At 46.7% G+C, this 24,522-nt stretch overlaps 1 protein-coding gene across 2 annotated transcripts in view; it reads right to left on the bottom strand.

Moving 5' to 3' along the window:
- Nucleotides 1-4,173: 4,173 nt before the first annotated feature.
- Nucleotides 4,174-24,522, bottom strand: part of LOC147436212 (uncharacterized) — a 125,807-nt gene continuing 105,458 nt past the window's right edge. For both annotated transcript variants that reach the window (XM_086489107.1, XM_086489108.1), the window contains 2 exons: nucleotides 4,849-5,049; nucleotides 4,174-4,760 (listed from right to left, as the gene is read on the bottom strand). In XM_086489107.1, coding sequence (XP_086345233.1) covers nucleotides 4,641-4,760; nucleotides 4,849-5,049 — 321 coding nt within the window. In that variant the 3' untranslated portion in view covers nucleotides 4,174-4,640. The remainder of the gene's footprint in view (nucleotides 4,761-4,848; nucleotides 5,050-24,522) is intronic.

Genomic DNA, 24,522 nt, shown 5'->3' with positions numbered 1-24,522 from the left:
AGTGCTTGCAAGGAAGAAAAGGCTTTTCTTGTTCTTCATGCTCTACAAAGTTAGGGCAATTAAAGAGGGCTCTCTTTGAATCTCCACACTCTGATATGGCACTCCAATGCACTATTGTTTGAGAATATGTCATGGGCTTTTTACACTTGCACCTCTTTCGTAGCTTTTTCTTTCATCTCTAGAGATTTAGTAATCCTCTTACATGCCTCCTCTAATATAGATAACCTTGTATCTCATTCATATGTCATTTTGTATACCCGTACCTACGTTGCCTCCACCTCCTCCATGTTGTGGGGGCATATCCCATTGCCCATCCACTAATTTCTAACCTATATCCATCCTCATGTGTAAGGACTTGCCTTCATCCTCCGTCAAGTTAGCCCTAATAGCTACTGACCATATCCTTGGTGGAGGATGGGGAGACAGATGATGTGTTCCACCATGCACTTTGGCCTCTAATAGACGTAAAAAGATCTCTCTCTCTCTCTCTCTCTCTCTCTCTCTCTCTCTCTCTCTCTCTCTCTCTCTCTCTCTCTCTCTCTGTGCAGATATCTCTACATTGCTATTTGTTACTTTCCTCCTAGTACGTCAGTATATGCATCACCTAGAGGACAATCCCCCTTTGCTATTTTGGATAATGACATATGGGAGTTTTCCAAGGATGGTGACATTATCATACTAGGGGATTTCAATGCTAGGATTGCCCAACACCAGACACTATTTTATGATACTTCCGAAGAGATGCTCAAGGAGCTGGACGTCACAGAGATGGGTCTATCCAAACTATCACAAGATGAGGAATACACTTGAGTATGGTAGATACTTGATAGATATGGAAACCGCACACAGATTGGCCATTGTGAATGGCCTACAAAGATTTTCGACAGCTGGAGGTTTTACTTGCTTTCCACACCGACATGGTGCAAGCACAATGGATTATGTTATGGCCCAACCAAGTCTTATCCCATTCTTTCAGGATTTCATGGTGGGCACTAGGTCAGTTGGAGTAGCAGTTGATCATGCTATCGTGTCTTTCACCCTGACCTTTCAGTTCAGCACAACTCCATTAGGTGGGGTCCCCATACACACTCGGTATACCTTCATGAGGGAGACGGATTCTGTGTATATGGATGAGATATACAGGCAGCTATGCACCCAGGAGCCAGGACGGCCACTAGATGAACTCACTCAGATTTTGACAGACATTCCATGATGCAACATCAGAGGCATACCCCCATAGCCCGCCCACACGAAGACGATCTGGGAACATGCCCCAAAACAGTTGGTATGATAAGGAGTGCAAAGAGACGAGGATCAAACTACAGAGGAAAGTGCTCACGGATATTACCACACATCGACAATCACGGATTATCTTTTGCCGCCTAGTGCGACAAAAGAAAAGAGCCTATCTATCTTAGCTAGAGGGGGATCTATATCTGCTATTTATAAGTTAGGACTCAGGCGAAGCATGGAGGCTATTCCACGAGCATTCACCACCACCCGCGGTCATCTCCACTGAGACATGGGGGGAATATGCAACATCTCTCTACACAGCTTTAGGGCAACCACCTCTGCCGGACCCACTAGAGACATGCCCAGAGACATGTCCTTTCTTTACTGCCGAGAGGGTAAGGAAATCCATTGACAGGATGAAGACAAGGAGAGCGCATGATCATGATGGTCTGGTAGCAGAGCACTTCCTCCATGCCAAGGATATGCTTGCAGAAGGCTTCCCGGAGACCTGGAGTAGTCTACGATTGTGCCTATTTTCAAGTCAGGACATCCCATGATTCCTGCGAATAATCACACCATCATGGTTGGCCACACATTAGCTAGGTTGAATGCATCCGTCCTTGAGCAAGAGCTGAGTAGATGGGCAAAGCAAGAGGGAATAAGAGCACCAGGGCAAGCAGGTTTCAGGAGAGGTTTCTCCACTCTTGACCAGATTCTGACACTCAGAGCTATTATTGAGGAGGGTAGACACCATGGCAAGAGAATCTATTGTAGCTTTGTGGATTTCCGCAAAGCTTTTGACATAGTGCCGAGAGCCAGACTTATACACAGACTACAGGACATGGGTGTGCCTACAAAGCTGATATGGGGTATTCTAGCTCTATACAGGACAATGTGATAGGATAGGTACACACCACTGAGGGAATGTCTGACATGATCCACTCCACTATTGGAGTAAAGCAGGGATGCCCACTATCCCCGACTCTTTTTGGGATGTATGTGGATGAGTTTTCAGACTATGTAGAGCGGTAGGAAATAGGCGGGCTCAGCTAGCAGGGACATGGATTCCGTTGTTACTATATGCCAATGATATTGTGATGATTTCAGACTCCCCAGAGGGGATGCAGCGTCATTTGGATGCTCTGCATACATTTGCTCGTGACAGTGGATTGTCGGTCAATCTCGAAAAAACCAAGGTTATGGTGTTCAACACCACCCCCCAATGGGTCAGGAGTTCGGCACCCGCATTTATGTATGGCAAGGAGACTGTGGAGTACACAAATGCATATACCTATCTCGGGGTAGTATTCAATGGACCGGTGTTTTCACTAAGGAGAGCATCAAAGACTAGACTGACGAGAGCATATGCAACTTTGGGAGGATTGGAGAGGATGTGCTCGCAGGTCCAGTTTCAAGAACCGCGAACAGTTTCCTTTATGCACGGTTTATGGGATCTCCCCAAAAGACAGATACGCTCGGCTTGCCATGGAGTCATCTCGACAAGTAGCTCTACAAGGCGATACAACATGTTGATATGGACAGATGGCATCATGGTTCCAATCGCATGGTCTCAATATGGATAGACTACCTCCACTTCAATACTCCTTGGATGCACCCTCCTTGTCTCTCACACGGACAGAGATCACCAAGCTCATACGTCAGGATCTGATTCAACTAAATACTAGGAGCACATGGATACAGCCGACACAAGAGTTGGGCACGAAGATGGCCTTCTACAGAGAGCATCTTCTCCAACTCACGGAGGACGGCTTTGTGACTAGGCCACCATACATGGATACACACTTATCTCATGGGATAAGATGCGCTATTGGACAGATACGCACATCCTCACACCAGCTCCAGATCGAGACTGGCCAATTCCGAGGGGTGCCGACACGAGCCAAGATGTCACCTATGTAACTTAGAGCCAGAGCCAGAACTACACTACACATGCCACTGCCCGGCATACTATGAGATACGCGGACGCTTCCACTGCTTGATCAGAGAAGGGTTCAGACCTTTTCCTAGAGTCGTGAGATACAAGGATCAAAAGTGTCTCAGATTGTTCCTGCTAGAGCTTCGCATACTTAGGGAGAGCTTGTTGAGGACATCAGAGGAAAGACAGTCTCCGAGACGAATCACAGAGTTCTTTACACGAGTCAGAGGAGAGCAAACGGAGCAGTCATTACAACCTACTCATACTAGAGACACTGCTTGACAGAGCCAACGAACTTGGCAGATCCAGACGTCCACGAGCTCGAGGGATCTCCCACTACCGACGAAGGTTGCAACAGAAGATACAGATGACTCTAGCTCGACATGCAAGACGCCCAACCAGAGTTCTGACCATGGAGGAAGTTGATGAGATCCGACAGCGACCGATGATAGATTTCATATGAACCCACAACCCCCCCCCCCCCCCCCCCCCCCCCCCCCTTATTTCCTTTCTCCTTAGTGCCTTAGTGTTTTAGTGTTAGTTCTTTGTAACTTGGTAATTTCCGTCCTCAAGACATGGTATCAAATTCACCAACTGTAACTTTTTGGTCTCATAGGTCATTTTGGCCTTTTGAAGACGTTAACATAACATTTCATTTCATTTTATTTCATCTCTCTCTCTCTCTCTCTCTCTCTCTCTCTCTTCACAAAGGAGGAGATCAAAGGCCATGAGGCATAGGCCTATGAGAGGCTTCATGTGATGTCATTGTTGTGCCGGTTGTTTGGTATTTTGTTAAGTCTTTCTCGTGCCGAGATATGGATCATACGATCATAAGATGATGTAACCTCTTTTAGTCTCATAGGTCGCATAGGCCTTTTAGGCCTTTTCCAGACGTTACTATACATTTTATTTCATTCATATCTCTCTCTCTCTCAACCCACAATTGAAAGACAATGCCATCATATGCCTACACACATCACATTGAGTGCATTTCATTAACATGATTGAGGATCAAACCGTCTTGCTTTTTTTATTTGGAATCATGAAAGGACCTGAAATAGAAGGTTACTACACATTTTGTTGATCACATATCATGATCATGGAATGTAAAGAGAGCAAACTGCCTTTTAAGGCCAAAGCACATTAAGGTTCCTGAAGGAGTTCAAAGAGGCAATTGTCAGTGCTCGGCAAGAAAAACGAAAAGATATTCAAACGAGAAAAAAAAAAAGAGAGAAAGAAGAGGAGAAAAGAGAACAGTTTTCTGCACAAAAAAAATCCCGATTTTGATGGAATGCAGGCTAAATCCATCTCTCTCTCCTCTTTTTGAGGGGAGTTCGTATACCGCGACCAAACTAGCTCACTCAACACAAGCTGTTTGTTACAAGAAATATTGACACCCTTGCTTTAGACTTGACTTTACACCTACTTTACATTTAATTTACAACATTGTACACTAGATAAGAAATACAGATTAAAACCAAGGGTGCCAAGTTGGATCCATCATGCATAGGTTCTTTGGCCGGAGAGCCGCTTCCACTAAGTCAGTGACTCCTTGTTGCACTGACTGCAAAGATTCTGGATTACCCTCATCCTAATAAAATGCAAGCAGGATAATCAGAAGCCAGGCTAAATGAATTAGAAAGAAGACAATAAAAGGCAAGCATTAGATTGAAACTCACCTCCTCAGGGAAGGTCTGTGGTGCAATCTTCTTTATGCGTGCAATGACCTGATCAACATTAGAATTGACCCTCTGTTTCAGCTCTGCAGAACCTATTCCTCCAGCAGCCGGTGCTGCAGGCATGCCTGGGGGTCGTCTTAATGACCATGACAGCAATTCATCGCGGAAAAACATGGCCAGTTGATGTTGCATATGTTGGCTCTGTGTTACACACAAGGCAAACTTTGGTACCCTTGAAGGATTTGAAGATTACTATTTCCAAAAAAAGAGCTACATAAAGTACGGTCTATCCATACACCACCACTCGTGCACACGCACAAAACAGTGTGTCTGTGCACACGTTTGCATGCATCTGTGCGTGTACACAAGTGTGCGTTTGTTTGGAGCATGAAAATCATTTATGGTGTTTGCACAAGCCCATTCATTGGTGGGAATGTACTTTGCAAACTATTTTAAAATCCAAATTGTCCTTACTGCACTCCTGGTTGGAGCCCTTTTTGCAAAACAGTGGATTGTATGTTGGTGTTGCGACCATCACAATCGGATTCTGACCTGACGTAGCTTTCATGCTCAGAATTTCTTCAGGAAGCTATACGACGGCTGCAATATCATTTTTCCTCGCATCAAATTTGGGAGATTCTCCTGGATTTTTGACCAATTCAGCCAGGCTATTAAGAGCATCGTCAATGTTCGCCTCTGTAAATAGTCGTGTTGGACATCTCCCATGTCCTGCTAGAATAGTTCTGATCCTCTGATGGAGCTATCATATTCAAAATCCTCATATAGTAAGGCAATAGTGCTAGAATTGTGAGGTCTCGCCTCTTTTTCTATAGAGATAACATAAAAATCTGCATAACTACACTCACGGAGGTCAATATGTCTGTTGACAATGGAAAATTTAGGCACAGCCACTAGTGTACACACGAGATATCTGACCATTGTAGGTGTTATAACTTTGATGTTAACCTGGGCATTTTGTAGCTCTTCTGTTAGCTCACAAGGTACTTCACAGAATTCACAGAGCATTTGTGGAGGAAGCTTAAGCTGACCTCTTCCATGATTTGAATGTGGATGCCCGTTGCTTGAGACAATCCTTGCTGTAGTGATCCTTAGCCTCAGGGCAATGACGACGAGGAGGCCCTTCGGGCAGGGGACATTTTTCTTGTAATGCCCATATTCCCCACATCTCTAGCACAAAATGGGCCAATTGGACAGGCGAGTCGGGGGGCGAAGTGGTCCTTGCTCCTGCTACATGGAGGTGGAGGCTGAGGTGTAGAAGCTCTGAGGGGCTCAGGGAGCATTAGCATGATAAAAGCTCTGAGATGGAAAATTGCTTTGCATACTTTGCATAGGGGGTGTTGTCACAAACTGCTGATGTGTCAAGCCATTGAAGAACGGAGCCAACCTGCAGATCCCCGGCTGAGGGGCCTCAACCCTAAGAAGCAACAGCAGAAGAAGCAACAGCAGGAGGAGTTTTCAGCAACTTACAGAGCCTTGCCGAGTCGCCTATTTTTAAAGAAGAGTTCCCACCAACTTATAGAATCCCGTCCGATAGGGCCCAAGTGACACAAAGGATATTAACGAAAAGAGTGCGCAGCCAGCTGATGGCGTGGCATGAAAGTACTGACAATCCGCAAATCGCACTGACAAGTGCACGTGGTAGGCGTACGGAATTCCGCGTTTCGCGCTGCAATATGCTGATGTGGCAATTGTTCGGATTTTCGCAAAACGCGCTGGAATCTTTTTGGGCTCAACGCTTTTGGACCAGATGCTTTTGAGTTTGAAGCTTTTCATGTAACTATTTTTCATAGGCCAAGGGCCTTTAAATATGTTCCAAGGGCTCATTCTCTGGCATGCTTCCGCGTGAAGGTGTAGAGGATGGAGTACCAGCACTGTACAGAGTTCAAGCAATATAAAGAAATACAGAAAGGGGCACCACGTTTGGGGCCAGTGCTCTCTTGGGGTGGAGCTCCGCAACTCCCCATCTCGTGGTCGTGCACTTTCTATCTCTTTCAGTTTAACGGAAAAGAACAAACTGAACAACTTTGAGCACTTCAAATAACAACTAGCACGTGGTGCCGGTCACCGTGACGGGTGTATTCAGCAAGGGTGGCATGTAGTTTGGATGGCCGTATGGAGAAACCATGTTAGATGCATGTGCGAACCCTTGTGGAAGAGTAGGAGCAAGGCTCTGGTGAAGTTTTCCGCAATCCCTTTAAGTAGTAGCAATCTTTGTCTTAATGTCTAGATTTTTCATAGAGGTGGCGATAAGCCTGAAGAGGGCATTCATGTGGAGGATTCCCTGAAGAGCGACATGTGCTACACCAGCCCACACCCTTAGACTCCTGCTAAGTCCCGAGCTCTTCTAGCTCCCACTTGATCTGGTCCAAAGCCTCTTGATGTGGAGGCTTCTCTTGTCGAAGAGCGAAGGATCTCTTCTTTTAGGATCTCTTCTCTTGAAGAGCTCATTGCAACGTCAGTGCTTCTAGTTTCCTGCGTAAAGAAGTCAAGGGGTCAGATGAGGCAATTTCTACCTGAGGAGGGTCGTGGAATAACTCCTTGCCCCTACTATCCTAGTAGCAGTTGCGACAAACTCCTCCAGAGTGGCTTCAGGTAGGGACTCTCTCGGAGTTTTCATTGAGAAGTCTTGGGGAGAGCCTTCTCCACCCACTTCTTGACCATGAATTCTCCTGGTTGCTGGGGAAGCATGGCGACGAGAGACTTTGTTCTTGTCATGAAATCTACAAACTCTCATTTGGCTGGAGCACTAGGTTTGCCAACTCATCTTGAACCTTCTCTTGGAAGTCACCTCGTCTGAAAGCTTCACAGAACTGTTGCCCAAGTAGTAAAGTGGTTCTCAGCAAACTGATTATACCATTTATCTGCTAAGCTATCCAAGGTTGACAGAAAGAGAACGAGGTAGGCGTCTTCTCTGTTGAGCTCACGACCCCTGCAAAGGGAGGTAAATCTCATAGCATGGTCGTCTGCATCCTCAATGGAGAGTCCTTTGAAAGTCCGAAACTTAATGTTCAGCTTAGCCTACAACGGAGCCTGTTGCTCAAGAGCTTGCTATAACACAGTGGGTGAGAACTGTACTAGGGAAGGTGACCTAGGACATGAAGAACTGGTTGAGGGAGTGGAGGTAGATGCGTGGGAGGGTAGGGGTAGCGGGGCTGGTGGACTTCTATGTTGGCGCTTTCTGTGGTAGTACTTCAGAGGGCTCAGAAGTGGGCTTTGTCGATCTTTGACTGCCTTGTACGTGTCATGTAGTAACAACAAAATCACCCAAGCTCTGGGGGCCAAGACCCTTGAACTTGCTGGATACTCTAGACCCACTGAACTAGACCCGACTAGACCAAGCTAGACTTGGCTATATTATTCCTGCTAGATAGGGACGAGAGAGACTAAGACCAAGTTGGACGAGGCGAAGATGGACTAGACCAAGCTGGACGAGGGCGAAGCTGGTCTAGACCAAGCTGGACCACACAAGCGGACTAGACCAAGCAAGGAGCTGAACAGCTAGCTCCTCAACCCTGTATGCTTAGTGGAGTGGAGTGAGACTTCAGTTAAAGTCCTACCGGGCATGCCAAAAGTGAAAGCACCTGTAGCAAGAAAAGTGTGCCATGCTCTCTACATTGGGTGTTCCTCACTGCAATATGAGTGAAACCTCACTCCAACAGAAAGAAAACGTAACACAGCAATGGAACGAGCAACTTAGAGACACAACAATAAACTCAGAACACCATGGAACTCGACTAACTCGTGGAACCAATACAGACTCTAGCTGGCAGCACATTCAGCTCCAAGCCAAGGACTCACTAGTACAATGGAGGTGTCGAGGGCCGAGGCTCCAATGTGCAGGAGGAGTGCAAATGTACCGTGCTGGACATAAGACACAAGACTCAAGACGCTAGACCATAGAAAGTAGATGATGCCTCCGACAACTAGAACCAACTACACATATATCCAATCATAAGGAGCCCATATTTACTCGGAACGGGGGGGGAGGAGGGGGGCCGGAACAGGATTGAGGCCAAACGGTAGACCAAAAAAACTATATACATTATATGTATTATAAACTCATATGTTAGTGAAAAAATATAAGCTAAGCTTTTGAATTCGACCATATTTAGACATGTTTAATGATGACGGAGCTTGAGACAAGGATGGAGTTTGACGAGAGAGAGAGAGAGAGAGAGAGAGAGAGAGAGAGAGAGAGAGAGAGAGAGAGAGAGAGAGAAATGTTATATTAACATCTTCGAAAGGCCAACATGACCTATGAGACCAAAAAGTTACAATTGGTAAATCTGATATCATGTCTGAGTACAGAAATTATAAAGTTACAAAGAGCTAACACAAACACTAAGGAGAAAGGAAATAAATCTGAAGTTGATTCGGGATTGAGACGAGATGGGCGGGGGGGGGGGGGGGGTTAGATGAAATCTCTCATCGGTCGCTATCGGATCTCATCAACCTCCTCCATGGTCAATACTCTGGTTGGGCGTCTTGCATGTCGAGCTAGAGTGATCTGTATCTTCTGTTGCAGCCTTGGTCAGTGGTGGGAGACCCCCTGAAGTCGTGGGCGTCTTGATCTGCCTAGCTCAGTGGCTCGGTCAAGCAGAGTACCTCTGGCTCTTCCTTGGCTGGTGTAAATAAATTTGTGATTCGCCTCTGAGACTGTCTTCTAAGTGTCAGAATCTGGTCAAGAGTGGAGAAACCTCTCCTAAAACCTGCTTGCCCTAGTGCTCTTATGCCCTCTCGCTCTGCCCATCTACTCGGCTCCTACCCAAGAACGGATGTATACAGTCTAGCTAATTGTCTTAACTTAAATCACATTCAATTTGATGAATGTTACTGGGAAGTATTCCACAGAGAAATAACAATTTTTGCATCCACAAACTTTTTAGGACTCCAAAAGAACCTAAAAAAAAAATCCTAGAGTTCAAGCAAAAATTGTGCCTCTTGCCGTTGTGACTGGAGTTTTGCAAAGCTGCAACTTTTTGTCAACAAGGTTGAGAAGACGCAAAGATGCATGTAGCCAAAAGGGTCGCTAGATCTACAAAACTAGTGTGTGACAAAATAGCTAGTAACACCAAGTAAGGGTTGTGTAATCCTCCTCTAGCCATAGAGGAGTTACAGATGCAATTGATCTATTAGTCCAAGCATAAGAAGTTGTTAAATACTAAGCATACTAAAGACCTCAGGTATGTCATTTGTAACATGTGTTTAATCCATACCTCATCAAAGAGTGGAAGAGTATAGGTGCTCCCTAGCTCGATTTTGCTTAGTCTAATGAATCCTTGTTCTAAAAGCTTACGATCCTAGATAACCTAGATAACCAATCCATTCTGGAAATTGCATCATACATCCTATTTGTTTCCATGTGGTAGAGATGCGTGTGAGCACACTTAGGACCGTCGAGGCACTTTTTTTCCTCACTATGATGTTTTTTTCACCCATGCTTTGCGTATATGCCCGCCACTGTAGGGCTCTCTTATCTTGTATTCACACACTTAATAATACATTATCCATTGTGTGCCTTGAGCTTCTTCTTCATCTCTTAGCTATGTGTGCATTCTTCCTGCAACCCTAACTCCAATGCTTGGTATTAGAGCAAGTTGCACCCTCTCGTGCATAGTTGCTAGCATTGCTAGCACCCCCTTTATGAGCTTTGTCTCCCTCATGAAGGTATACCGAGTGTGTGTGGGGACCTCTCCTAATAGAGCTGTGTTGAACTGAAACGTCAGAGTGAAAGACAAGATAGCATAATCAACTGCTACTCCAACTGGCCTAGTGCCCACCATGAAATCCTAAAAGAATGAAATGAGATCTGGCTAGGCCATAACATAGTCCATTGTGCTGGCACCATGTTGGTGTGGAAAGCAAGTAAAACCTCTAGCTGTCGAAAATCTTTGTAGGCCATTCAAAATGGCCAATCTATGTACGGTTCCCATATCTATCAAGTATCTGCCATACTCAGTGTATTCCTCATCTTGTGATAGTCTGGATAAACCGATCTTTGTAACGTCCAGCTCCCTAAGCATCTCTTCAAAAGTATCATAAAATATTGTCTGGTGGTGGGCAGTCCTAGCATTGAAATTCCTTAGTATGATAATGTCACCATCCTTGGAAAACTCCCATATGTCATTATCCAAAATAGCAAAGGGGGATTGTCCTCTAGGTGATGCATATACTCACGTACTCCGAGGAAAGTAACAAATAGCAATGTAGAGGTATCTGCCCGTCTTTGCCCTGAGCCTCACCCACATGTACCTAGCCTGTTCATCTTTGCGCGCTATATATATCAATGGCTACAATCCTCTTTGACTAGAACTGCCACTCCCCCTCATCCCCGTCCTTGATGCTCCGATCTGGTCTCCTGTCTGCAGGTTGTCTCCCATCTATATCCGCTCACCTGTGGCATGGATTGCCCAGGGGCTTGATGCGTCTCAGAGTAGAGAATGATGTCTCTCCCTGTGAAGCTATCCTCAAAGGCCCCCAGATCAAGACGGAGTGACCCATTACAATTGTAGCGCGGATAATGTGTCGTGCTCTCTACAATGGGTGGTCCTCAGTGCAATGTGCGTGACAATCTCACTCAAACAAACTGAACAGAAAGGAAACAATAGACATCAACAGAGCTCACAAAGACACAACAGCAGACCAAAACATATGACTCGACTATCTCCAAGACTGATACAGACTCTGGCGTGGCAGCACACTCAGCTCCAGCCCAGGACTCACAGGTACAATGGGGGTGTCGAGGCTCAGATGTGCAGGGATGGTGAAGATGTGCTCTGTGAATAGACTCACTGCTCTAGAGGACCATGTTGGACCAAAGGTGAAGAAGATAATCCGATGACCCACCGCTACTACTCATATGTAACACCATAAAGGGCCACCAACGGCTCATAAATGTCAGCCATGTGGTGACCTGGCCACGATGTCCACTAGACCACCATCGGTACTGCACAACCACGTGTCACTCCCCAGCCCACAGGGTCCGTCCAGTGTGAACCACACCAATTGTAACCAACTGTCCAACTGTCTATCCTGTGAAGTGACACTGTAGCCCTGCTACAGGTTGCCCGCCACAAGACCGCTCACCGTCTCGATGAGAGGAATACTGATAAAATTGTGAAGAAAAACCACTAGGTACTGCATCCGTACATCTTTCTTGAAGCAGATGTTAGGCCCATTACCTTACATACCTCAACAGTGGAGTTAAAAAACACTGCACTCCTTGCAATCGCCTTAAGCTTCTAACTAGGCAGGAACCCAGTATGTATGATTGCATAGCCTGGTTCATGCTTGCAGTTGCAAATGAACGTGCCACACTTTTGCCGACAATACTCTTCTCGAAAAGATGGATGACCATAAGCCCGAGTAACACCGCAAATAGGGTTAAGCTCCATCATGATGGCAGAACGGAAAGGCCTTCACAGCAACAGGATGGCAACCAAGTGAAAGCATAGAGCCAGCTGATCATGCGGGGTGTTGGGGGAAAAACTTGCTGAGCCTTTTGTGATCCTCCAGTCTCCTTGGGCCCCGCTGAGTGCCCACTCCTCACCTTCAGATTACTATGATCTATGTCATTCACTGTTGCCTCCACAATTTCTTTTCGACCCAATGCTGCTAGAATGTTTTGTGCAGCTAGCATAGAGGCAGGTGCCTTGCCTGTAGCATATCTATCCATGTTGACATCAATCTCTAGTTTTCGCGAGGGGGGTTGGTTAGGGCGAGGGCAAGGGAGGGAGAGGGTAGGGGTGAGAGGGGGTGGGTAGGGCGAGGGTGAATGGGTGGGTAGAGGCGAGTATTGGTGGGTAGGGACGAGGGGGGGAGGGCGTGGCTAGGGGCGAGTGGAAGGGAGGGGGAGGGTAGGGGGTGAAGGGGGTGGGTAGGGGCGAGGGTAGGGAGGGCTGAATAGGGGGTAGGGGCGAGGGAAGGAGAAGGGGGTGGACTAGGGCGAGGGGGTGAGGGGGAGGGTGGGGGCGAGGGTGAGTGGGGGACTGGTTAGGGGCGAGATGGATGGGTAAGGGGAGGGCGAGGGGATGAGGGGGAGGGACTAGGGGCGAGGGGTGAGGGGAACTAGGGCGAGGGCGAGTGGGTAGGGGCGAGGGGGTAGGTTGATGCCAGATCCACCAACCACTATCACGCCTGAGAATTGCCGACCCAAAACGGACATTGTCAGGCGAGGGCTTCTATAATCAGTGAGTGGAGCAGCGGGATTGGATATCATATAGGACTCTGATGGTCGCACTGGGAGGTGCCCGCCACTAGGACCTGCTCCAGGCTAAAGTGATTGAATAACAACAAGGGTGTCACTTCTAAACTTTGCATCTAGTCGCAGCATGTCATAGAGGGACACTTGTTGGAAGGTGTTCTTCAAGACTGCCTCTGTTGTAAGCTTGTCGTGTTCTACCAGTTGTTTCTCGGGTACCTTGATCTTTTGTAGATCGGAAACTGCTTCCAAGAAAGCTTATCGATATCGGAGAGCAAAGATGTGGATTCTTTCATGGCACTAGGGGATGGCTTGTTAACAACTGCAGGCAGCGTATCCACTGGTGTGAGACTGTGTGGGGGAGTTGAACTTGTTGGGATGCTAAGACTGAGAGCGGCTCTCTGGGCCCGGGTGAGGACGCCCGATAGCTCCTTTGCCAACAGTGGCGGCTTATTTTTAGGGGTAACCACGTGGGTAGAAGGGGGCGACTGAGAAACAGTGCTAACTGCTATCAAATTGAGCTTGGGAAAGGCAAACTGAGTCTGGCTTTGGCTTGGGTTCGAAGCCGTGGATGCACGAATTTTAGGGCAATCCTTACAGTAGTGATCCTTCATATCAGGGCAATGACGGCAGAGAGGGGACCCTTCGGACAAAGGGCATTTGCTTTGGTAATGACCATATTCCCCGCATCTGTAGCACAAAATGGGCCGATTCAATGGATGACTCGAAGGACGAGGTGGTCCTTGCTCCATGGAGTTGGAGGTGGAGGCATAGAAGCTCTGAGGTGAGGAGGGAGCATGGGTGTGATAAAAGCTCTGAGAGGGAAAAGTGCTTTGCATACCTTGCATTGGAGGGGCTGACAATAAAGGTGGCATGTGGTGTGGATGGCCACATGGAGAGACCATGTTGGATGCAAGTGCTTGCCCTTGTTGAAAACTAGGACCAAGACTTTGTTGTATTTGTCGCAACCCCTTGAGGTAGTAGCAATCCTTGTCTTCATGCCCCGACTTTTCGCAGAAGTGGCACTAAACCCGAAGGGGATAGTCCTGTGGAGGGTGTCCTGGAGAGTGACAAGAGCTGCACCATACCATAGCTTTAGTCTCCTGCAGAGACCGAAGCTCTTCTAGTTCTCTCTTGATTTGATCCAAAGCCTCAAGGTGCGATGGTTTCTCTTGTCTCGGAGAGATTGATTTCTCTTCTTGGAGAGCGCGTTGTAGTTTGAGGGCTTCAAGTTCCCTGCGCAAGGAAGTCAAAGGATCAACAGGACTACCTTCCGAGAACATAGAGGGAGTATCTATGTGAGGAGAGTTGTTGAACAGCTTCCTAGCCCCCTCTATCCTAGCAGCAACTGCGATGAATTCCTCCAGAGTGGCGGCGGGTCGGAAGCTCTCTCGGAGTTTTTGCTGAGAGGTTTTGGGAAGTGCCTTCTCCACCCACTTCTTAACCATGAATTCACCGGGTTGCTGGGGAAGCTTGGCAACCAGAGACTTGGTTTTGGTCATAAGCTATGCAAAAGTCTCCTCTGGCTGGAGCACCATGTTGGCCAACTCATCCAATACTTTCTCTTGGTAATCCCTTGGCCTGAAAGCTGCACAGAAGTGTTGTCTTAAGTCTGCCCAAGTTGCAAAATGATTCTCTGCAAATTGGCTGTACCATTTGTCTGCTAAGCCGTCCACGGTGGATGGAAAAAGTACCAGATAAGCATCTTCCCTGTTAAGACCCGTCCTCTATAGAGAGATACGAACCTCCGTGCATGGTCATCCGCATCTTCCGAGGAGAGTCCTTTGAAGGTGGGGAACTTGATGTTTACCTTGGCCAACACACTAGCCAACGCCTCCATGGCCCCTTGTTGAGCCTGTTGCTCAATAGCCTGCCGTAGCAGAATAGGAGAGAGCTTTACTAGAGAAGGTGATATGGAAGATGTGGAACCGGATGAAGGAATGGGGGATGTCGTATGTGGAGGTATGTTAAGTGAGGTTAATGGACTTCTACTAGATACACCAGGGCGTCTTCTGTTATAGTGCTTCAGAGGGCTCAGTAGTGCGCTTTGACGCTCAACTGACCGCCTTGTATGTGTCATGCAGTGAACAACACAGGTCTACCACAGAACAAGTGAGGATAGTGACTAGACCACGCTCAATTGACCGCCTTGTATGTGTCATGCAGTGAACAACAGAGGTCTACCACAGAATTAGTGAGGATAGTGACTAGACCACCTGGTCCAGGACCAATGAATAGACCACCTAGCTGGCAAGACGAGGAGGGCTCGACCAGGGCGACGACTAGACCAGGACCAAAGACCAAGGACCAAGGACGAGGACTAAGACTAGACCAGGGTCTAGACCAGGCAAGTGACTACACCAGGCTGGACCAGGGATGAGGAGGACTAGACCAGGGTCGACGGGGTCTAGACCAGAGACGAGGGCAGGTTGGACCAGGGCGAGAGAACAGTTGGACCAGGCGAGAGGAGAACAGTGCAAGGCAAGGTCTGCGAAGCTAGATAGACCCAACTAGCTCCAAGATTTGCACCTCTCAGAGTGAGATTTCAATCGAGGTCCCACCGTGATCGCCAAAATGAGAGCACCTGTAGCGCGGATAATGTGTCGTGCTCTCTACAGTGGGTGGTCCTCAGTGCAATGTGCGTGACAATTTCACTCAAACAAACTGAACAGAAAGGAAACAATAGACATCAACAGAGCTCACAAAGACACAACAGCAGACCAAAACATATGACTCGACTATCTCCAAGACTGATACAGACTCTGGCGTGGCAGTACACTCAGCTCGAGCCCACGACTCACAGGTACAATGGGGGTGTCGAGGCTCAGATGTGCAGGGATGGTGAAGATGTGCTTTGTGAATAGACTCACTACTCTAGAGGACGATGTTGGACCAAAGGTGAAGAAAATATTCCGATGACCCACCGCTACTACTCATATGTAACACCATAAAGGGCCACCAACGGCTCATAAATGTCAGCCATGTGGTGACCTGGCCACGATGTCCACTAGACCACCGTCGGTACTGCACTGCCACGTGTCACCTCCCAGCCCACAGGGTCCGTCGAGTGTGAACCAGACCAACTGTAACCAACTGTCCAACTGTCTATCCTATGAAGTGAGACTGTAGCCCTGCTACAACAATTCCAGGTTGGCATCTTTAGTGTGGTTCCATAGGTCTCGCACCGTCATGTGGGGCGTCGCTCCAATATCACCACCTTTCCATCCCTGTAAAACACAATCTTCCCCTTTTCGCTTACTGCTCTAATTTCGGCATTACTTCTTGCATATGAGCGATCTGCGAGAGGGTGAGGTCATCTCCAGGAAAGATGCTAGTCTTCTCTAGAGTCGGTCTCTTCTTCAAGAAGTCCTTCGCTTCCATGGAGGGGAAGCGGAGAACGAGTGCCCTTTTCTTCGAGGTTTCTCCGTTGCTCCCACTTTTCTTAGTGCCCACTCTCCAGACCCTCGTATGCATCTGCTCGTTGACCCCCACCAGTGTCATGAGTTCTTTCACCTCTTCATCCACATTATCTTGGTTTCTAAGGCCACATATCCTTACGTGTAAGGCATGCACACGTCTCCTTTGCTCCTCTTCTAGTGTCAAGCTGATGATGGTTGGTGTGGAGGTGGGGGTTATTTCCTTGCCTTTTCCTTCCTCGATCCATTTTTCGGCCTTTTCTGCTTTTTGTTGGGTCTTTGTGATGACATCTACCCACGAGGTCGTCATTTCTTTTTGTTGCTTCCCACCTTCTTTGATGGCCCGCACTTGTTCCTTAATCGTGTTTAGCTCTTCAATTACTGAGGGTTGAAGCTCTCCCTCTTCGAGGACATTCTGCGATCGTACCTCTGCAAGCTCTTTCTTGAGTAGTGCGATTTCCTCATCTTGGGCCTTCACGCGATCCTCCAGTGTATGTATCGTGCTTTCCTGTGTTGGCACGCGCGTGTCCAGTAGATTAGTACCTAGGAGGTGGCGGTTTATCTTGCTGATGGACTCGCTCAATTTTTCTTTGCATTGTTAGATGGCATCCTCCAAAGGGTCATCCTTTCTATTCTGCTTTCTCATGATTGAAAGGCCACAACAGGAGAGAAGGAGGGGTATAAAAGGTTCTTTTTTTTTCCTCTCTCTCTCTCTTGGGGTAGTCTTCTTGTTACTCTGACTTTGTAATAGATCCACCACATTGTAACTTCCTGGTCTCATAGGTCACTTTGGTCTTTTGAAGACGTTAATATAACATTTCATTTCATTTCATCTCTCTCTCTCTCTCTCTCTCTCTCTCTCTCTCTCTCTCTCTCTCTCTCTCTCTCTCTCTCTCTCTCGGGGTAGTCTTCGATGGACCGGTGTTTTCACTAAGGAGAGCATCAGAGACTAGACAGACTGTCACGTGACACATCTAACCCTATGTGTCCGTGGACAAGCTACACCATAACAGGGTTCCCGTCAATCCAGTCAGTCTAGATTAGAAGTAATCTGGCACTTTTGTGAGTCTATTCGTAGACCGTGCATGCCCAGTCACTTAGCAATAGATGCATATCCTCTGGTTGCACACAGCATGATCATCAATATTCCCATCAGAATCCATTAGAATCAGTTAGGGGATTTTTCCAGTGCATTTAGCCTATTTTTCCTATTTTTGACATTTTTCACTTATTAATTTAAGTGACTTCCCAACAAAAGTAGGTAGGGCAAATTGGGTAAGAAAATATACAAGCAAACCAAAGCTAGCACTCTTTGGCAGATGAGCAAGGAGCACAACAAGCCACAGGCAGCAAGTACTCCCTCTCTCTCAGCAAGAACCCCTCAAGCACCTCATCGCCAGCATCCCCTTCACCCTAGCGTTTTGCCATCGCTATACCTCCATCTTGCTAGGCGTTTTTCAGCAGAGTTGGATCGCGGTGTTTCCCTTGCACATAGGGCTTGTCATCTCCATCCAAGGCTGCAGTAAGCCAGCGTTTCCAGCCCCAAAGAGACAGCAGACCTCAGCATTTTGCCCAACGTTTTCAGCATAAAAAAACGAAGACTTCAGCCCTCCCAAAAACGCAAATTCAGCAGTAAAAAAACGCAGCAACTCAGCGTTTTTGCAGCCCCAAAGCCTGCGATTTTCAGCCCCCAAAACAGCCCCAAGACCTGCGATTTTCAGCCACCCAAACAGCCCCCAAGATTTGCAGATTTACAGCAGTTAGAAAGTTGCAGAATTCAGCCTTTAGGTCATCGTCGTCGTCCCCGTCGTTGTCACCGACATAGTCACAAGTTGCATCAATTTCCATGCATCATCATTGTACCACTTTGTGAAATCAATCATAGACCACTCTCGCCGACGAGAGTGGGACCTTCGGAGGAGGGTTTTACAACATCTCTGGTTCGTATCTCTTGTCTCTCTTTCTCTCAGTCTCATACACTTGCATGCACAGTGTCCACTCACTTTGTTCGCGATCACAGCACTCTCTACTAAGAACGGAAGGCTCTCCCTTCCATAGGAACTAAAAGGAACCTTGAGTAAATATGGATCACTCATCTTGAGAAAATACAACATTCATTCTGCTGCACCTTACATTGGTATCAGAGCTTTGGCAATGTTCTGTATCACTCAAGCAAAGAACCACAAGAATCACAAGAAATTTTTTTTGCTTGTTGCGGTCGTACGAACCCAAGTTCACTTGGGCGTGTCAATTCCTAATCGTGTTTTTGAAGAGTGACAGGAATCCCAAGAAGGAGGGCTTGTCCAACCTCCCCTTGTGTCTCTTTTCACTCATTGAGAGCGGACTGTGCACTTGGCGGCCGGCCAATCGACGTCAGGTGGGAAAAAGCAACCTTGGTGTGAGCGTAAGGCCGCCAAGGGATGCGTCCGCAGAAAGGAGTAGAACTCGGGTGAAGAGAAGATCCTTCTCAAACACCGTTTGCGAGCGAAAGAAAACCTCAAGAACCTCAAGAACCCAAGTTCCTCGTGGACTTAAGGACCAAAGATCATAGTGCATGGTCGTCACCTGAAGCGGAATGGATACTTCGCATACAGGTGATGAGCATGAGAGAGGCGACGAAGAATTTTCCCCACCAAGAGATTTTTTCGGACCTCCCCCTTCGCCATCTACGCCACCAAGAATACCAAACCCTATGGAGACAATGGTCAAGCAGATGATGGCCATGATGGATAAACAAGAAGCAAATCGCCTTGCTAAGGACCGCGAGCAAGAAGCAAATCGTCTTGCTTTAGAATGCGAGCGCGATGAACGCAAAGAACGAAAACAACAAAGAAAGGCGGAAGAGGCAGCACGAAGCGCGGCCGTTGAGGCCGAGCGTGCAGCTCAAAGAGTCGCTTTGGAGATTGAGCGTGAGGCTCAACGAGAACTACGCACTCAAGAATTGATTCGACAAGTACTTGCCTCGAAGTCCGACCCACCCAAAGATTGTGGGAGTTCATCAAGTGGCACAAGTCACGACGCGGATTCCAACCATCCAGTCACAGAGAAGTTGACTTTCAGTAAGTATGATGGTAAGATGGATGCTACGGTTATTCATTCTTGGTTGCATCAATTTAATGCTTATTTTGCGACAACTAAGAAGACAGGAAATAGCAAAGTTTTGACGGCAGCTATGTACCTTGCCGGTGATGCCATCAATTGGTACCACGCATGGCAAGAGGCACAGCTAGCCGCGCACCTAGAGGAAGCCGACGAATTCACGCCCCTTTCCTTCAATTGGGCTGATTTCCAAGACAAGCTCAAGGCGCGGTTTATGCCACCTCAGTACCTCGCACAATTGAAGGATGATTGGCGCGCTCTCAAGCAAAATGGTATGCCGGTTATGTCTTTCTCTAATTGTGTTTTGCAACTCGGCATTCAATTACACAAATCGGATTCGGAGCGCAAGGAGGCATTCCTTTACGGATTGGACGAGTATATCAAATATGATGTCGAGGTACTTGATCCAATCGATCTAAACAAAGCGGTAGCAATTGCTCTCGGACACGAGATGAAGCACAACAAAGGAAAGCCCAAGGAAAACAAAACTTCTCAAGGGACCCCGTAGAATTCTCAAAACACACAGAATGGTAAGAACGGTAAGAATGGCAATTCTTCTAGCCCTTCTTCCTCTAATTCCTCGGAAAAGAACTCTAACAATGAATTTAAGGGTAAAGCTAAAGCACATGCAAAACCTAAGCTAACCCTTGATGAAAAAGCTTCACAAGGAATTGTAGGAGGATACATCACGGTTGAAGAAAAAGTGATTTATGCTAAAGAAGGAAGATGTTTTCAATGTCACGTCAAGGGTCACATTAAGAAGGCCTGTCCTAAGACAGTCCCACCTAAAGAACAAAAGGCACCCACAACAACCACAAGCACTATCACAAACCAACCTGTCTCTTCTCCTGACTCTGACACACACATTGATGAGTCTCTCATGAAGTGTTATGGTCATGTAAAAGGTCAACGTTTTATCATATTGTTTGATCCAGGCAGTATGCATGATGTGATTAGTCTCCCTCTTGTTGAGAGAGCCCGCCTTGAGGTTAGTCAGAAATCTCCTCTCGAGGTTTCTGGCTTCGCTCTTGGTATGGACTCTCTCATCACGAAGAAGTGCCTTGATGTTATGTTTACCGTTCAACAAGCTTCTTTTCATAGGAAATTTCTTGTGCCTCCTCTCTCAGGATGTGATATGATTTTGGGCATTAGATGGTTTTGTGAACTCAACGCTCTCATTGATTTTGAAGCTAACACTCACTTTACATGCCAAAACCCATTCCCCCCTCATCATTCGTGCTGAGGAGGGCTTGCATTCTTTGCTCCTCATCTCTCATGTGCAGGTAAAGCGTGAATTACGACGAGGAGCACAAGCGGCATTCATCTATGCTGCTCTGGTTTCCCAGAGCATTCAGGCTCCAGCTAAGTATTCAGAGTTGTTTACGAAGTTTAAACATCTCTTTTGCAGGATGATCTTCCACCTCGTCTCCTACCCGAGCGGCCGGAGGACCATTACATCGAGCTTATGGAGGGAGCACAGCCTGTCAGTAAGACTCCCTACCGTTTCAACAAGTCACAGGAGGAGAAGTTAGAGCGACAACTCGCGGAGTTGGTGGCTAGAGAATTCATATGTCCTAGTGTAAGTCCTTTTGCTGCTCCTATTTTGTACGTTCACAAGAAGGATGATTCATCTCGCTTGTGTGTTGATTACAGGGCATTAAACAAGATGACCGTCAAGAACAAGTTTCCGATGCCTCGCATTGAGTATATCCTTGATAGGCTCAATGGGGCAAAGGTTTTCAGCAAGGTCGATCTCAAAAGTGGATACCATCAGGTACGGGTATTCCAAGGCGACATTTTCAAGACCGCTTTTCGCACCGAGCGAGGGCAATGGGAGTATATTGTTATGCATTTTGGATTGACAGGTACCGTGGGTATGTTCAATCGTCTCATGGTAGGTCGTTTCGGCGATATGGTTGGTATATGTGTGTTCATCTTTTTAAATGATATTCTCATTTTTTCTGCATCGTGGGAACAACATGAAAGAGATGTTGAAAGGGTACTAACTCGTTTGGATGAGTGGTAGTTATACATTGCAGCTAAGAAGTCTGAATTTTTTCTTACTGAAGTCACTTATCTGGGTTATATCATTTCTGCAGAAGGCGTCAAGCTAGATCCCGCGAAGGTGGAATAGGTTCGTAATTGGGATTTGCCTAAAACTGCATATGATGTGCGTTCTTTTCTTGGTTTATGTCAAGCATCTAGTTCGCACATAGAGAATTTTGCACGCATTGCTGCACTTATGACTGATGTTTTGAAAGAGATAAAGACTCGCCATCAGCGCGTAGACTTGCCCGAGGCAGCCATTGAGGCTTTCCCAGCTCTCAAAGTTGCGGTGACAGAAGCACCGTGTCTTATCCTTGCATCTTGGGATGATCCCTTGGAGGTATGGACGGATGCGAGCAATGTCGCCATAGGCGCTGTGCTTCAACAGTATGGTCGTCCTGTAGCTTTCCTTAGCCAGAAGCTCAATAGTGCGGAAAAGAATTATTCAGTTTATGATAAAGAACTTTTGTCTGTCATTCACTCTCTTAAGCATTGGAAGCATTTTTTATGGTAGAGAGTTTACAGTGCGCACAGATCATCAAGCCCTCAAGTGGCTCCAGTCTATGCCTAGTGCACATTGGAGTGATCGCCAAGCACGGTGGTCACAATTTTTTGAGCAATTTGGAGGTTTGATTGAGTATGTACCTGGAAAATCTAACCCTGTTGTTGCAGATGCGTTGAGTCGCAAAGGACAGGTTTTGGCTCTTGAGTCAAGAACCACATTTTCTATTCAGGGTGAGTCTTTTGACAGCATGAAGAATCAGTATACGGATTCCGAGTTTGGTAAGTATTGGTTGCAGGCTCTTGCTTCCCAAGGGCCCAACAACTATCTCATTCGTGATGGATTGTTATTTTTTCGTCAACGCTTATGTGTGTTGCCCTCTCTCAGGCCAACCATATTGCATAATGCACATGATTCTCTCAGGGGTGGGCGCGGGGGAATGAACACCACACTGGAAAAAATTGAACGATTTTTTTATTGGCCTAAAATGCGGAAAGATGTGTTTCGTTATGTCACACAATGCACTATATGTCAAAAAGTAAAAGCTCCTCGGGATAAGCAGCAAGGCCTCTTGCTTCCGCTGCCTATTCCCGATGGACCTTTTCAGGATATTTCCATGGATTTTGTGACTAACCTACCACCAAGTTTGCATTCAAGGAACACTCAATGTTTAACAATTGTTGATCGTTTCAGCAAATTTTGCATGTTGATTCCTTGTAAAGCCACAGTTACTGCACAAGATGTAGCACGGTTGCTCATTAAGCATTGGTACCCCCTCTGTGGTTTGCCAAAGTCAATTGTTTCAGATAGGGATGTTAAGTTCACGTCCAATTTTTGGCGCGCACTCTTTGAAAATTTTGGCACTAAGTTGAATTTTTCATCGGCTTTTCATCCACAGTCAGATGGTCAAACCGAAATTTGCAATCAGTTGGCTTTTGATGTGTTAAAATCTTATGTTCATGATCAGCAGTCTCAATGGGAGCTCTATCTTCCGTTGGTTTAGACAATTCTAAATGACTCCTTTTCTTCTGCTATTGGTCGAACTCCGTATGAGGCAGCTTTTGGCCGTCCTTTCTAATCAGTTTTGACTCGATCGGTCAGTCAAATGCCTGATGCCAATGCTGAAAGTCAGTCATTGGATGAGATTTTTGAGAGTGTGAAGCCTCAGCTAAGCAAGGCTCAGGAATCTTATTCTCGGCAAGCTAATAAGCATCGTCAGGAGGTCTCGATCAAGGAAGGAGATTGGGTTTATCTACGAATCATGAAACAACGTCTTAAGCAAGTTGGAAAGAAATGTCCTAAGTTGTCTTTTCGTATGTATGGTCCATTTCCAGTCATTAAAAAGATAAATAAGGTTTCAATGAAATTGCAATTGCCTAACTCATGGTCAATGCACAACGTTTTCCATGTTTCTTGGTTGAAAGTGTTTCCGGGAACACCTCCAAAGGACATTACGGAAGAAGAAGAACCGGAGATCATCGATGAAGCTGAAGTCATGGAGCTGGAGCAAGTGTTGTTGCATCGGTTTCGCCATGGTTCGAAGAAGCAAGTGCGACTATTTTTTGAAGTTTAAGGATCGAGGAACCCATGAAGCGGTGTGGGTAAACGAAGAGTTCTTCAAGGAAGCCATGCAACTCGGTACCAGTACCTCACTTTAAAAAGGAGGGGATGTCACGTGACACATCCAACCCTATGTGTCTGTGAACAAGCTACACCATAACAGGGTTTCCGTCAGTCCAGTCAATCTAGATTAAAAGTGATCTGGCACTTTTGTGAGTCTATTCGTAGACCGTGCATGCCCAGTCACTTAGCAATAGATGCATATCCTCTGGTTGCACACAGCATGATCATTAGTATTCCCATCAGAATCCATTAGAACCAGTTAGGGGATTTTTCCAGTGCATTTAGCCTATTTTTCCTATTTTTGACATTTTTCACTTATTAATTTAAGTGACTTCCCAACAAAAGTAGGTAGGGCAAATTGCATAAGAAAATATATAAGCAAACCAAAGCTAGCACTCTTTGGGAGATGAGCAAGGAGCACAACAGGCCATAGGCAGCACGTACTCCCTCTCTCTCAGCAAGAACCCCTCAAGCACCTCATCGCCAGCATCCCCTTCACCCTAGCGTTTTGCCATCCCCAGACCTCCATCTTGCTAGGCGTTTTTCAGCAGAGTTGGATCGCAGTGTTTCCCTTGCACATAGGGCTTGTCATCTCCATCCAAGGCTGCAGTAAGCCAGCGTTTCCAGCCCCAAAGAGACAGCAGACCTCAGCATTTTGCCCAACGTTTTCAGCATAAAAAAACGCAGATTTCAGCCCTCCAAAAAACGCAAATTCAGCAGTAAAAAAACGCAGCAACTCAGTGTTTTTGCAGCCCCAAAGCCTGCCA

Source organism: Adiantum capillus-veneris, chromosome 18, assembly GCF_014529385.1.
Source record: "Adiantum capillus-veneris isolate H3 chromosome 18, ASM1452938v2, whole genome shotgun sequence".
Taxonomy (NCBI): Eukaryota; Viridiplantae; Streptophyta; class Polypodiopsida; order Polypodiales; family Pteridaceae; genus Adiantum; species Adiantum capillus-veneris.
Note: the sequence above shows the minus strand (reverse complement) of the source record. Positions and strands in the feature narration are given on the sequence as shown.